Source organism: Watersipora subatra, chromosome 2 (genome assembly GCF_963576615.1).
Source record: "Watersipora subatra chromosome 2, tzWatSuba1.1, whole genome shotgun sequence".
NCBI lineage: Eukaryota > Metazoa > Bryozoa > Gymnolaemata > Cheilostomatida > Watersiporidae > Watersipora > Watersipora subatra.
In genome coordinates this window covers 40,327,343-40,343,862 of record NC_088709.1, presented here as the reverse complement: position 1 = coordinate 40,343,862, position 16,520 = coordinate 40,327,343, and the positions used below count along the sequence as shown (strand labels likewise).

Below are 16,520 nucleotides of genomic sequence, written 5' to 3'. Positions count from 1 at the left end.
TACTTACAGCAACCCCATTACTATCAACGTTAAAGAACTCGACATAGTCAAAGTAGCAACTAGAGCCATCAGCATCGCCGGTTTCAATGTCGAATGGTCCATTAGGGTCTTGCTGAAGATTAATATGATATCCTGAAGGCACGATGATATCCCAAAGACACTCCACACCATTAGGATAATCATTTGGATAGTTTTGTGTAGAGACATTCCCTGTCAGAGCATTAAATACTCCACCACAACCTGTAATTAATGCAAATATTTTTATATTTCCTAAATGCACTGAAAACACACAAAAATTTAAACACACATGTATGGCTGAACAAGCCATTTCTTTAAAATGGTTCAGCAATCTATCGCCCTTGTACTCATTGCACCGAAGCTTCCAGCCACATCCAGCCTCTGCTACCGATACTGCTAGTCTGTTTGCTATAATAGAATTAGTTAATCTGATAGAAAGAGATAAAGATAAGAAGTAAATAGCAACATATCATATGTTAGCCATCAACATAAAATATGAAGCAATTAAATATAACTAAAAAGTTTATGAATAACTTTCAAAGTATTAAGAATACAAACATCAAAAAAGTGCACATAATATTCATTTACCAAGTTGTAGAGAAATATATTTTTTATGTTGACGTTCTGAAACCAATTGAATTTTTATTTCAGAGACCATGTTGAGCTGGTTTCCCACATATACCGTCATTTGAAAAAGTTTTAAGTAGTTCAGAGCAGAAATTTCGCCGTTTCGAAAGAATTCCTAAGCCCCTATATAGTCATTCAATTTGAGTCTGCCCTTTACAGAGTCCCCTTTACAAATAGAAATTTACTCACAAAGCTATCCTTATTTTTGCAATGAATGTAAAAGTAAAGCTTCCTTCAACTTTCTAACCTTGTGTCTTGGTTTGATAGGTAAGGCGGAAACCATTTCCAGCCTGACTGAAATCAGCACCAAACTCTACCCTCATCACATTGGTGGCAGAAGTATAGGAATTGCCTTGACCAGTTGAACCGCAAAGGGTTTTGATGATTGGTGACAAATGGGAACCTCCGTTGTACAAAGTCAGATGATCGTATTCACATTTAGGACTTTGTTCGAGATCCAGGAAAGCAACAGTTAACTGTGGGATAAGATATATTGTTATACTAATATAGTGAGATCAGTTAACTGTGGGATAAGATATATTGTTATACTAATATAGTGAGAACAGTTAACTGTGGGATAAGATATAATGTTATACTAATATAGTGAGATCAGTTAACTGTGGGATAAGATATATTGTTATACTAATATAGTGAGATCAGTTAACTGTGGGATAAGATATATTGTTATACTAATATAGTGAGATCAGGCTGTTGACACAACACTGAGAGGCACTTGCTGTGCTTATCACCTTATCACCTTTAAAATAATCTAGAACATCTTTAGCATTAAGCCTACCAATTTCTACAATTTCTACCAGTGTCTCAAACGTGGTGCGCGGAAACATTTAAGACACTAAAAGCTTACTATGAAAGTGTGCAGGTCCTTATTCGTTTCTATTAATAACCACAACTCTGGTTAAAGGTTGACACAGCATCCATTAATAGTATCAAAGTTATCAAACGGTATCAAAGGGCAAATTTTACTACCTCAAAGTTAGTCGCCTTGTTATCTTTGCTAAGGGTTCTGCAAAAGTAATTACAGTGCAGACATTTATGTTAACTTTTCTGCAAAGTAATTTATAATCGTTCTGCATGCTGGTGTAGCAGTAGAAGCACATGTCAAAGTGAATTATTGTTGTTATGGCACAACCTTCTTGAGATTGTGCTTCCTCTGGAAACAAAACCTCAAGAAAGTTTCCTGACAACCTATTTAGTTATTATCTCTGCAGCACTTCACTTCCTGAAAAATATTTAAAAAATTTATAAAATTGAAAATCTGTATTTAATTTTAAACCATGATTGTTTTATAAACGTTAATATTAACACAATCTACGTTTTTAGGAAATTAATAGACTAAACACAACATACTTAAAAAAATGTTTGCTAGGTAATTGCTTTGACAAATCAATACAAATATGCAATACTGCTGTTTGAGACCAGACTGCATAATTATATGCCCCACTCGAGTTGATTTAGAGACTACCACAGCTGTACAGTCACTAACAGTTTGTGTTCTACCTCAATCTGCTGTCCTTCATCAGCCTGAATTTCCCAGGCACAACCCATATCATGGTCATAAGGATTGGGGTAGTTCGGAGAAGTTATCTCCCCTGTGTCAGATCTCAGCACACCACCACAAGCTGCAATAAGTGGATGTGGGGTAATGACTTTCTGAATAAAACACTCTTAATCATTAGAGGAATGTAAAATGCGTTATGTGTTTCATAAAAAATATAACAAATATATATTTATGATGCCAATATATATTTGACAGCCCTGGCGTGAACTAACTTGGCATAAGAAGTATCATAACTAGCCACCAAGCTTCTTAGGTTTTACAGTGCAGCCATAATAGTAATTACTTCCCTGCTAGTTAACCAACTAAAATGTTAAGTAAATCTTACGGGCAAATTGGTAGGAGACATTGAAGCCCTGGTGTTGTACAGTTGCGTCTGATACAAAAGCTATCCACATCTGGTTGCCAGGTACAGCGACCTGCGTTGGTACATTGTTGGTAAGATTGCTGCAGTATCTACCGACTGATCTACCACTAGAGGAAACACCTGAAATTGAGGCATAAGGTCGATATACAGGTAAACTAACAGATTCACTGTTCAGAGCTCTTTCTTGTCTCTCGCTTAACATTTTGATAGACAAATCCTATTTCACTTAAACGATGTTAAAGTGTTATTTGCAATGTAGGCTATCAGAATGCTTAAAACATAGTTATTATGTTACTATTAATAATATTAGTAATAACTGTTACTACTAATATATTATATTAGTAATAATAATACAGTATATTAGTAATATATTGTATAATACAATATATTACTAATATAATAAAATATAATCATCATTAATAATACAATATATCATTATTACTGATACAATATACTGTTATTACTAATATATTACATCAATAATAATACAATATATTAGTAATATATTGTATAATACAATATATTACTCATATAATAAAATATAGTCATCATTAATAATACAATATATCATTATTACTGATACAATATACTGTTATTACTAATATATTACATCAATAATAATACAATATATTAGTAATATATTGTATAATACAATATATTACTAATATAATAAAATATAGTCATCATTAATAATACAATATATCATTATTACTGATACAATATACTGTTATTACTAATATATTACATCAATAATAATACAATATATTAGTAATATATTGTATAATACAATATATTACTAATATAATACAATATAACCATTATTAATTGTACAATATATCATTATTACTGATATAATACATTGTTATTACTAATATATTGTAATAGCAATTATTACGCTATTGCAACATATTAGTATATTGTAATAATAGTACTAATATCGTACAATACATAGTTTCCTTTAAAGCACAAATTATTTAAAAACAAGAACGATGAAAAGATCAAAAGCTAATATGTCATGTATTTTGATCTATGTACTAGTTAACAGTACATGCGCTCAAGTAACTTAGCATCATGTTCTAGCAAGCAAATGTACCTTGTGGACTCTCATGAAGTCATACTTAACAGCATGTTCTAGCAAGCATATGTACCTTGTGGACTCTCATGAAGTCATACTTAGCAGCATGTTCTAGCAAGCATATGTACCTTTATGGACTTTCATGAAGTCATACTTAGCAGCATGTTCTAGCGAGCATATGTACCTTGTGGACTCTCATAAAGTCATACTTAGCAGCATGTTCTAGCAAGCATATGTACCTTCATGGACTCTCATGAAATCATATCGGCACTCCCCGTCGTGCTCGAGTTTGAACCTGTTGCTGCTGAACTTCAGCACAATAGAAGTGTTGACGCTTGTATCCGTCTGCAACTTCCATTCGCACTGCATGTTAGGAGGATAGTGGCCGGTGAGGTTAATATTTCCTGAAGGTAGTATGGTTTCGTTGTAACCAGGGGTCGTGATATGTTGAAGGGCGGCTGGGTCGGGGCCAGGTGTGAGTACTCCACCACAAACTGCAACGATAAGTTATTGTTGGTCCAAGTCTACCTTGATATGACACTCTTAATAAGCAACCACTAAAAAGCCAAGTATGTCTACAGAGTAGTTGTTCTGTAGGAGTCAAAGAGATATTTGCAACTGATGGAGTCATAGTACTGATCCGGGGGTGTGTGGCGTGAATGCCATAGGAATATCTTTCCTATATTTCTCTTTATAGTATATCTCTCCTATTTACTATATCTCTCCTATTTACTATATCTCTCCTATCTATTATATCTCTCCTATTTATTATATCTCTCCTATTTATAGTATATCTCTCCTATTTATTATATCTCTCCTATTTATTATATCTCTCCTATCTATTATATCTCTCCTATCTATTATATCTCTCCTATCTATTATATCTCTCCTATCTATTATATCTCTCCTATCTATTATATCTCTCCTATTTATTATATCTCTCTTATTTATTATATCTCTCCTATTTATTATATCTCTCCTATTTATTATATCTCTCATATTTATTATATCTCTCCTATTTATAGTATATCTCTCCTATTTATAGTATATCTCTCCTATTTATTATATCTCTCCTATTTATTATATCTCTCCTATTTATTATATCTCTTCTATCTATTATATCTCTCCTATTTATAGTATATCTCTCATATTTATTAGATCTCTCCTATTTATTATATCTCTCCTATTTATTATATCTCTCCTATTTATTATATCTTTCCTATTTATTATATCTCTCTTATTTATTAGATCTCTCCTATTTATTATATCTCTCTTATTTATTATATCTCTCCTATTTATTATATCTTTCCTATTTATTATATCTCTCCTATTTATTATATCTCTCTTATTTATTATATCTCACCTATATCTCAAATTATATATTTTTACATTTAATCAATAATCTAACTTTGTTTATTTTCGCTTAATTTTATATTTTCACCGGTTGATGAAATAAAATATGCACGAACACGGGCACACACATACATGCATGTAATGCCTGTTTGTTGAGCTAAGTGATGCCACAAAGTGGCTCAATTTTTTAAACGGTTTCTATTGATGCCAACATTGAGATCTACTGCTTTTTATAACGCCCACACAGCTTTATGGATGTGATTAAAAACTTGGTTTTGTGCTTTTCCAAAAATTACAGAGACGTGATGCAATGGCTGACTCTGAGAAGCTGACTATACCACTGCAATGCGGCTACTAATACCACGCAATACCTCTAGACTAACATAAATGATATACATGTATCTGTACTTCAGAATGCAAAAATAATTGATGAAAAAGACAAGCCAGAATGACAAAGAACAAACCGATAGGCTCGGTAGTTGTGTAGGATAAACTGAAGCCTCCATTGCTAATGCTTCCATCACTGACAAACTTGACAAGAATTTTGTTTCCAGTCGATTCCACAACTCCGGCTGTTGTGTTCCCGCAAAACTTTCCTAGTTGTGGAGACCTTTCCAAGTGACCATTCAAAATCTAAATAATAAAACTCATCTTATTAATACAAACATTTCCTTTTTCAAAGCTGAACTCACTTTTCCCAAGTGATCAAGAAACAAAAAGCAGAATATGTTTGTCAGCATCACAAAAAATGACCATATTACTAGTCTAAAGATACAGGCAGCAAGCGAAATTATTGCAGTTTACTACATCGAGAAGTCATCAGTTTCAAATCTTCCTCTCATGTTTGACAGGATGATCTGTAGCCTAGGAGAACAATGCCTGCTATGATGTGACTTAGAGAGGGGTTATTTATATCACCACGAGTAACTGAATCATCGCAACATACCAGCTGCATAGTGGTAGCTCTATATGCCATAATTGGAAATGGTTATTTTAAACTCACAACTGTATGTAGGAATTGTCCTGGCCATGGCCACCTCCTTTTTACCAAATTAATATTTATTGAAAAGGAAAATTTTCTTGTAATTATAGAAATGGTGATCAATTGATTAAAACATTAACTACTTGTAATATCAGTATTAGTCTCTATTCAAGTAAATGATTATATTTAAACCATCAACGCTTAGCTTTAGTCCAGTCACACAAACTCAGGGAGTAATTTAGTCTTAGCAAAATAATATTCATCTAGACATAATCAAATACACAGCTAACAAGGGCTTATACGGTACACACCTGAACATAGTCAAATGCGCAACTAGAGTGAGCTTCTATGTCAAAGGCATCAAAGGTGATGGTTACCCTTCTTCCTTCTGGTGCTGTAATAAGCCATGTGCACTGCCTGTCGTGTGCATAATAACCTGGGTAATTTGGCGACTGTATAACCCCGGTAGGGGCCGTCATCTCGCCTCCACAACCTGGATAATAAAAATAAGTTGGCAACTAACAACTGTATTATGTTGCAATTATTATAAATAAATTATAATAGATTATAGCGTACAAATTTAAATAGATCAAACATAAAATTCACGCATCTTTCAAGCTAGATAGTTAAAAAAAAACTGAACAATATCTGGTAATGAATGCTAAAACTAATACATAGCCAATTTAATGACAAGCTGACTATATAACTTATTATAATAAATATACAAATTTTATTTCCAAGTTGGCTCAAAACAATACTTTTAACAATATTATGGCAGATTGCCAGCTTTTGATCAAGACTAATTTATTTATTCATGAAAAAAAATCCTAAGATTGACAGATCAATTTAAAACCTGTTAATGATTGTCAGACCAAGTTTCCAGTGTATGACAAACCATAACAGGTCCTTTACTGTTTAAAATGAGGCACTTACTCTCGACACTCGCATAGAATGAAAGAGAAAATCCAGGATAGTTAGCAACATCATTTGACGTGAAACGAACATAGGCTTTACTGTCGGCTGTTCTCACTTCTGCTGGGCCTAAACTCCCACAAAAACTGCCAATCAGATCAGTTACATTACCTAAAAACATAATATATAATATTATTAATATTATATGATACTAAACTTGTTACTACTAAAAGGCATTTTAATAGAGTATATGGCAGCAATTGTGAATACAAATTGATGCATGAATGTCAAACTGCGCAATTAACTGCCGGAACCAGAAAGGAAAGAAAATGTGAAAACATTGTTTGTAATATGAAATATATTTGCTACCAAAATGATACACGCATGTAAATACGCTTTAAAACCTCTAAACATATCTATTTTATTTTCATAATTTTTTATAGTTCAAAACAATATGCCATTGAGCAAGTATGGGCAACTTATATAAAAACTATTAAAATGTGCATAAATAATTTTTGTGGTTTTCTAATAATGAAAACTTATAAATGGACCCTATACTTCATTTTACTGCACTGTAAAAATATAGCAGATTTTTTAAAGCGTTTGCTTCTAAATTAGCTTACGATAATAAATTCCATTTTAGACAGTTATCTCCAAACATTCATAACCTGATATTTAAAAGCCTATAAAAATGGCGCAAGCATTTGTAAAACTTTATAAGCATGTTATACTTTGGTTTGAAAAATAAAAAATGGAAGCGTATGACATGGCAAGCATGAAATAATTAAAAATACTATTTGATAACTTATATGAAGCTTCAAAACAGTCTTCTTCCAGTTTCAAGAAAAACAATTACTTGAAAGCCCAAGTTCTTGACCAAGAACTTTTTAGGAGTCAAAACTAATAGATGCATTACCACTCAACAAAAAAGGGTTCAAAGTTATCTGTTAATGATCAGCAAACTAAAAATATAGCTTAGAATATAGAAATATAACGAGAGAAGATAATTTACAATTACATACCAAATCTGTCTCTGTTGGAAAAGGACAATGTATCTTGACCCGTACAGTTAGATAAGCGGCTGGAACCCAAAGAGAAGGCAGTAAAGTTCATTCCTATATAGTGACCGACGGGAGCCTCCAAGTACCTAAAGCCAAAAGTGAGAAATGTGGGACACTTGCCTAATCACAACTAATCACAACTAATCCCAAACTAACTTAATCTTAACTAATCAAATTTATTGATAAGATTTTAGTAGATGTAATAGTTTTAATTCATAACAGAAAGGACGAAGGAGGCATTTTTATGCTGTTAATAGTACTTAATGGAAGGATATAGACGCTATTGGTTAGCAAAGCTTACATCACATAAAAAGAAAAGCCTGACAAGAAGTAAGGAGACAAGCTAAAGCATGTAGATATGATAAGCCTTGAGAGATTGTCAAAAAATATCAGAATATGTACGAAGCAAGAACTTATCAGACGCTATAACAAATGCTGTTCCTTAATAATGGCAGCGAGTGAGTTGTTATGACAGCAAACAATAGAATTGAACTGAATAGTAAAAGAGGAAGTCGGGATGCAGTCAAATAAATTATAAGAGAACATACCATTCACAATCCGCATTATTTGGGTAGTCATTTGGATATTGCGGAGAGCTTATACTTCCAGCAGTACCGATGAGCGTTCCTCCACAAGTGACTAAAACAAAATTTATTGTATCATTCCCTATGAGACCTGTTTTTAATGGCCTTAACAAATGAATAAAAACTTCATGCTGTTTGACTAGATACTGCACAATCTTCTTAAACAAAACACGTAGCCATTAGTTACACGAGACAATCTTCAAAAGCTGTTGCGTTTACTGCTCAAAACATCAATCTTTTCACACCAAACAAGCCCAAACAGAAAACATGTGAGCACAAATCACTATAGCAAAAAACTTATGCAAGTTATTATTTCCAAGGTCATATGCGTAACCAAAACATTTTAATTGTAATTGACAAGGCAATTAGCAAAACTATATTTTCTACCATCACTAGCAATATGCCTGTTGTTTACTACCAGATCTCACCATCCCTAGCAATATGCCTGTTGTTTACTACCAGATCTCACCATCACTAGCAATATGCCTGTTGTTGAAGATAGAGCTTCACCATTTTTGAACTATCACAGAATTGAAGATTTTGAACAGATTGAACTTTTGAAACATATATAGCTTTCACAGATATTGAAATGTATGTGCCCTGATTGTTTTAAAGACATACTCCAAAGCTCAACAAATTCCTTTAGTTTTCAAAACATAGTGAACCCCATGTGTTAATCTAAATAATGATGCGTAAATATGCCAGCAAATACCATATAAATACAATTGGTTGCTTTAAAGTTATAAATCAATCTAATCGATTAAAATCAATTTTTATAAAACAATTTTATACCTTTCTTGTAAGTGATGTTGAAGCCACCCTTTGGTACGGAATCATCAGTAACCAATCGCACACTGATAACATTTGAGCTGCTGCGCACCGTTGGCTGGTTCTCTGACCCACATATTCTAGTCAACTGAGGGCTGTTCTCAGTACCTCCATCACGTATTAGAACATAGTCATAGGCACACCTGCAAGGCAGACAATGAATATTTTAAAATAGCTCGCGTGTTGAAATTAGTGAAGACAATTCATGGTATTAGTGCACAAGTACATGCTATCAAACCACTCCTGTTGATCAACCCTCTAAATCATATTGTCAGCCTTTCAACACTGTCCACCCTGCCGGCCATTTACTTAAGTAAAAACGGCTTTTTAGCTAATCTTCACTAGCTAACTCTTTGCTTATTCCAAAAAAACATATTGTACAATCGAAAAAATGAACTATAATTTTACGATGAACAATTTCAGTTCTTCTAGACTTGGTAAATTTTGGCAGCAATAAAAACAACTGGCAAAAACTATGTAGAGTTTCATTACTAACGAACCAATGTTTGAATAAGACCCATTGCACAAATAAATTCTCTCCTAGATGCAGTAACATACAAACCTATTTAAGCCAACTTTAGATACTTCAACGCATAGCATTTTAATTACTCGAGTATATTTGTAATATTGGTGTAAGCTTAGGTTGGTGAGGTAAAAGAAAATGTTAAACAAGAACTCCAATATTGTTTACCTTCCTTCACCGGTTGTCCTGCAAAACAAGCTTTTTCATTACCGGCTTTTAAATTCTATGCATCTCAATTTTAGATTAAAAAAAATCAGTGAACACGTTTATCATATTAGCTCTCATCGGCATAGTAACCTTTTTTAGAAATACGGGAAAGAAAAAGCGAACTTCAATTAATTAATACTTCACTGCTTTTGTGAGTGTGGCAACAGAACTGGCCAATTGCTGTGTCTAACCAATATAAGTGTCATCCTTTTGTCTACTGCAGGTTTTATAACCAAGAATTACGAATACACCAACTATTTTTTACCGTAATCATTTTCAGCTCGGAGGTAGCAAAATTATTACTGTATTTGGCTGTTCATTCAGATGTTACCCAAACCTTCCTACCTCAAGGCTGCAAGATTATTGCTTACATATTGTACATATGTTGCAAGCAATATGTCTATATTTCTACTAACACATGTGTTAGTAGAAACACGTGTCTACTACCTTACTTATGTAAAAATTGAGCTTTTATTTGTTTTATTTAGTCTAAACTGTAGCTATATTTATTTCTTGCTTAATGTTATAGTTTTACTAATTGATGAAATAAAACACACACAATTAAATGTGTTTATAACTGAGAATTATTTTAGTCAATGATAGGCGAGGTATAGAGTACGCACGTGGCATGTTTTTCTAGATCAAATGCAGCAAAGTCAAGCTGTATACGATGATTCGCTGGAGCTGTGATGACCCAAGTACAGTCAGCATTGTGTGGATAGTTGCCAGCTGTAAATCCAGGAGATGTGAACGATCCAATAAAACTATCATCATCTGGTATGACAAGGTTACCTCCGCAAGTTAGAGATTTCTATAACATTAGCAGTAAAAGAACTGCATATGATTACAACACAGCCACGATAGACTCATTTGAATAGCTGCTAAAAGCAATAATACCTTCAACTGTAACTGTAAATGTGACATTGTAACCAATAATTGAATGACAACAAACTAATTTACATATTCCCTAAAACCAGCAGCCAATGACGGAAACGCAATGAATTTATTGGCTTAGTTAATGAAACCATCAGCCAATGACCGAGGTGCAGTGAATTCATTGGCTTAGTTGATGAAACCATCAGCCAATGACGGAAGTGCAATGAATTAAGTGGCTTAGTTGATGGAACCGGCAGCCAATGAAAGAAGCTCAAACTTTGATCATACTTGATATTGACAAAAAGAACATAAATCAATTTTTCCCCCATTTTAAAATAGCCCAATTCCTTTTTTAAAGAATACAATAGATTTTAAAATAACACAATACATCTTGAAACTATAGTTTACTCAGTCTTTTACAATTAAGTGTATGATATACATAACTATCCATTAATTGTAACATTTGTATAAGAAGCATAATCTTTACGATAACAAGAGCAATAATTACAAAACCTATACAAGTACTTCTGTTGTCATGCACAAACTTGCCCTGATCATTCCAACAGAAGAACAGTAAGTATCACATACAATAATGACATATCACATGTAGTTGTAATTGATACCACATTGTATGTATTTGTCCATACTAAGAGCCATGCTAAGAGCGCTAGGAAAAAAGATTGCAACAAACAGAAATCAAACCTAGATATCTCGATTCCCAACCATACAAGCTACCAATTGCACCACTCATCTAGCTTGCAACTTCAAGGATTAATTGTGGCCATAATGATTAGACATGATGATCTATATTTATATGAAGTAGCTGGGCTACCTGCACTAATCACTTGATAGCTATGATAGCTGTTTACATCGACAGAGATCATCATTTGGCTCAAATCTAATGGTGCGTTTACACTGGCCAACACCGACTCCGATTAGGTGCCAATACCCCGACTCAGACAGGTACCTCAGACATTTCACGTATGGGTGCCGACACCGACTCCCCTTTACATTGCAACGATCGAACTATTTTTGTCGGCACCAACAGCCAATCACAGCGCTTCGCCCTTCTGACCTTCACCCGACCACGCGGAGACGAGTACACATAAAAATCAACGCGCCTGATGTGGAAAATTATATACTAGTACTACACTACTACTACTATTGCTCCTACTACTACCGCTATAAGCAACTACTGAATGCTGAATGGAGTCTTCCGATGACGATGAGATTTTGTTGATTGCAGGATCGGCTGCGGCAGCTCTGACAGTCTGTATTATATGTAATTATATGTTTGTATATATTTTACATGTCTGTAAATATTTTATTATATGTGTTGTCCTTTTTATTATAGCCTTGTTACTCGTTATGCTATCAATTGTCGTCGTGTATGTTGTCATATCAATAGTAGTAGTCGTACAACTGGCTATTCACTTTTAATTAATTTAAATAAAAGTTCACTATCAGAAAGAGCACGAGGGAAAGTTTAATGACAGTCTCCTAGCCTCTCATTAAACCTAGCCCTTTCGTTTCATAAACTTAGCACTGTCATTACACCCAGGGCACAGGGCACAGGGCACTGCTGGGTTTCTCCGACACCGACTTTCAGATCGGTGTCGACACCGATCTTTCTGTTCACACCTACCGACACCGACTCATCAAATTTGTCTGTGCACGACAAAATTGGTGACAAAATCGGCCAGTGTAAATGCACCATAATTGGTGAGTTTCTCTAATCTTCTAGAATATTCTAATTGAAAGCAGGAGATACTCACCTCACTGTATGTCAGTTGAAAGTTCATATTTGAAGAGTCAGCTTGGGAGTCAGAGGTGAATTCAACCCACATGTAACGAGAGGCCGATGTAAAGACAGCATTGTTACCCGGAGTCTGGGAGCCACAATAAGCCCACTTGTCTCCTTCAATACTTGGTGAGTCAGCATTGCCTCCATTCAGAATCTGTAAGTGCAAACTGGATTAGAAGGGTGTTTATGACTAGCCAAATACTATGGCCACAAACAAAAATTATGCTCCAAATGCATCACCCTACCAAGACTATGCAAATATGCCAGTATTGAATGCACCAATAGCAAGTTAGCGGTATATAGTATGCATTACTTAAATGTATAATACATTAATTTGAAAATATAATTGCAGTATGTACAACATATTGCAAGCAATGCATTATAGCAATAGTGAGAGTAGGAAAAACATTCAGCTGTGGGCTCGTTAACATGGTTGTACCCCTGGCAGCACCACTGCTGTGGTAGAAGTTGGTACTTTTCACCAGTTATCAAACTACAAGGTCAAGGATAAGTAATTCTTCGCTCCTTACTCTCATTGTGTCAGGTAGCACACTGAGCTTTGAGATACAACAATTCTGATGATATCAACAATTGTAGATATACCATATTCAACAAATTATTAATATGTGAGCGTATAGCTGTCCTTATATCTGTATACACAAGTAACATCCAGTTCCCAAAGTGGAGAAGATGTCAAGCAAGGCTGTTTCAATACTCACCCTCAATCTGTCACCAGTACAATTGCTAGAACTGGGCAATGAGAAGGAGTTAACAGTCAATTCAATAGTGCGTCCAGCAACAACTTGAATGAGCCACTGGCAGCTAGAATTAGTTGGATAGGTGGCAGGATGATTAGGAGAGCGGATGACTCCTGTTGTACTTTGCAGTACTCCACCACAGCCTTATAAAAAACAAATTTGCGTAAAGATTTTCCATCAATGAGATTGAGCTGAACTGTGTCAACCTATACAAAAATGAAGAATTATTAACTCTAAACATTTGAAAACAACTTGAATAATAAAAGTATAAGTTCTTAAAAACTGTTTATCATAAAGTTACAAAGCTACTTCCGGTCAGGACTCCTTCCCTAATCCACACGGAGTTTATTTTAATCTCAGCTAACGCAGATAGCCACTTATCCTAGCCCTAGAACCAACGTGATAGTGGCTATTGATAGCATCTCTAAATAGCCAGTTGTGTCTACCATTGCACTCACTTGTCATGACTTGTCCAAAGAATCCCTTCCTAGTCACTGAGGAATCAGTTGTAAAGACAACCTTCATAGCGCTTGCTGAGCTTGAGACGGGTGGTTGGTTCAATGCCCTTCCACATTTGTTATCTAGAAGTCTAGAGGATAATTCGCTTTCACCTAAAACAAGACACTCTCGTTAACAAAAGTATCATTGCCATACTACTAATGTCAAATTGTTTGAGATCTGTTGCGATGTGCAATATTTGCCTTGATATACAAGCCAGAATAATATGGTTATGTTCTGGCTTATGTAATGGAAGAATAATATTAATCATACAGTTTTCTGCTAGCTCATATGACTACAAGTCCTCATATAAATACGCATATATTCAGAGTTTTATAAAGAAAAGGTCTCCCATGTAAAACAAATAAGAAAATTCAATGAAATAAACTGTTTTGTGACATTTTAAAAAATACCACTAATACAGTTAAAGATTAACAGCACTATTTATAAAAATGCTTTGCTGATTAAAAGGTCACATGCAGGAGCACAAGCACCTGCATTGAATCGAGATTGAAATTCCTGCTTAGCATCAAGATATCCAAGCCTTTCACAGTGTTCTACCAGTGTAATAAGAAGCATAGCCTAAGGCCATGATTGTGTGCACACGATTAAATAAAAAAAGCATAGCACTGATCACACTGATCTAAAACCACTCAAGTCGGTACATCTCGGTACATCTCATGCCTAACTAGGTTGTGATCACAGACTAAGAACATCATGTTAAACTAGTGATGATATCCAGCTGTCATGATTATTCACCGTACTACTAGCATTGATTTTAGATATATACAGCACATAACCTTCTTCAAGTAAGGTCAATTTAAAGCCATGTATCTTTTGGGTATAAGTAATGATAAATTTTGTGAAGTATGTTCTAAAAGATTCCCGGAGTTTAAGTAACAAAAACACCTGGAAAACAATCATTCCCGCGCAACCTCTATAGCAGTGGTTCCCAACTGGTGGTCCCCCTAGGACAACCTCTATAGTCTATACCTACCATCATATATCTTGAGGGCATCATAAACACAACCAGAACTTGACTCTATGTCCATCTCGAGCATAACAAATTGGATCTTGACACCTTCTTCTGCTCGAATAGTCCAACGACACTGGGTACGATCTTCATAGTTATTAGGCCAGTTGGGACTTGAGATGTTCTGAGGAGATTCGGTGGCCACAATTTCATAGTTACAGCCAGCTGTAAGCCATGAAAAACAGTAAGTTGTGAGTGTAGCCCATGTGTGGTATGTATATATGTTAGGCTAATGGTTTGCTAAACACTCCCAATACTGCAGACTCATAGTCCATTTGTAACATCTAGTTACAGAGAGGCTTTGAGCCTACCAGCTTTAACTCAAGACATAATGTCATTCAGAACTAACCAGGAGTTGTGAGAGGTACTAGTGTTGTTCCAGGAGTTGTGACAACCTGGCTAACGGCAGACCAGCTCAGAAGGAATCCACGGCCAGCAGCAGACACATCCGTGTGAAATACTACTGTCATTACATTTCCTGTGCTTGAAAAAGGTGTTGGTAATTCAGTGCCACATGTTCTCAGCAGCTCTGCTGGTCCGGACTCCGCTGGACCATCTAGAAACTAAAATAAAAATAGCGTTGAAAATTCAAAACCAGAGTCATACCCTCGAAGCAATTTATGTTTGAAACCAGCTCATGCAAGTAAACTGATTTGTATAACAGCTGTGTATAGCCTAGCCAACGTATATGGGCGCAGCCAAACCTTATACATAAATCCATATATACAATGTAAAATACATGTATGAGAAAATGTCTGCCTAAACATATAAGCTAATTTCCAATCTATGAGTTTTGAGGTTGAACAAAACATCAAATTTTTGTAGATCAAACTAAATTTAAAATTAAAATGAAATAATATTAATATTGAAGTTTAGAAATAATAAAAAAACGTATAAATTACATCACTTTTAGAACACACTTATTTCTACAGCATATTTATACTCATTCTTTCAGCAAGTCTAAATATTATCAAGTCTATACTTCCGTTTCTAAAAGATAAAAATTTTTTTTGATGATTATTAATTTTTTTACATGAAAATTAAATTTTTAGGTTAAACTTTTTATAGTTAATTTTCAAAATACTTTTGAATAACACATTTGCTTTAATACACTACTTAATTATGTGAAGTATTTTCTGTTGCTTTTTGAACACTGAAGCAAATTAAATGAACTACGATGTATTTTCATAGAAATAGTTTCTTAATAATGGGATAAATAAACGTTCAAATCGAGGTTTGACTGTGTTCTATTTTACACTAATTTTATAATGTATTTCAAGTCCTGAGATCACAAACTAGGGATATGTTACATCTTTAGTACACAAAAACTTTCAAGGCATAATAATTTCTGCGTGAATATCCAACATTTATTCATAGGATGGTAGAATATAAAACTATGATACCAAACTTGGGAAACTTGTTCTAGCAACAATTGGCT

General features: G+C 34.4%; 1 protein-coding gene across 1 annotated transcript in view; it reads right to left on the bottom strand.

The window, feature by feature from the left end:
• The window catches only part of LOC137388204 (cubilin-like), a 94,144-nt gene that overhangs the window by 17,038 nt on the left and 60,586 nt on the right, over positions 1 to 16,520 (bottom strand). Inside the window, exons 44-60 of the mRNA XM_068074708.1 lie at positions 15,432 to 15,645; positions 15,047 to 15,247; positions 14,010 to 14,162; positions 13,513 to 13,694; positions 12,765 to 12,947; positions 10,737 to 10,924; positions 9,348 to 9,526; positions 8,520 to 8,610; positions 7,933 to 8,057; positions 6,932 to 7,081; positions 6,310 to 6,491; positions 5,481 to 5,649; positions 3,903 to 4,157; positions 2,550 to 2,708; positions 2,164 to 2,285; positions 893 to 1,121; positions 8 to 240 (exon numbers count right to left, since the gene is read on the bottom strand). Coding sequence (XP_067930809.1) covers positions 8 to 240; positions 893 to 1,121; positions 2,164 to 2,285; positions 2,550 to 2,708; positions 3,903 to 4,157; positions 5,481 to 5,649; positions 6,310 to 6,491; positions 6,932 to 7,081; positions 7,933 to 8,057; positions 8,520 to 8,610; positions 9,348 to 9,526; positions 10,737 to 10,924; positions 12,765 to 12,947; positions 13,513 to 13,694; positions 14,010 to 14,162; positions 15,047 to 15,247; positions 15,432 to 15,645 — 3,015 coding nt within the window. The remainder of the gene's footprint in view (positions 1 to 7; positions 241 to 892; positions 1,122 to 2,163; positions 2,286 to 2,549; positions 2,709 to 3,902; positions 4,158 to 5,480; positions 5,650 to 6,309; positions 6,492 to 6,931; positions 7,082 to 7,932; positions 8,058 to 8,519; positions 8,611 to 9,347; positions 9,527 to 10,736; positions 10,925 to 12,764; positions 12,948 to 13,512; positions 13,695 to 14,009; positions 14,163 to 15,046; positions 15,248 to 15,431; positions 15,646 to 16,520) is intronic.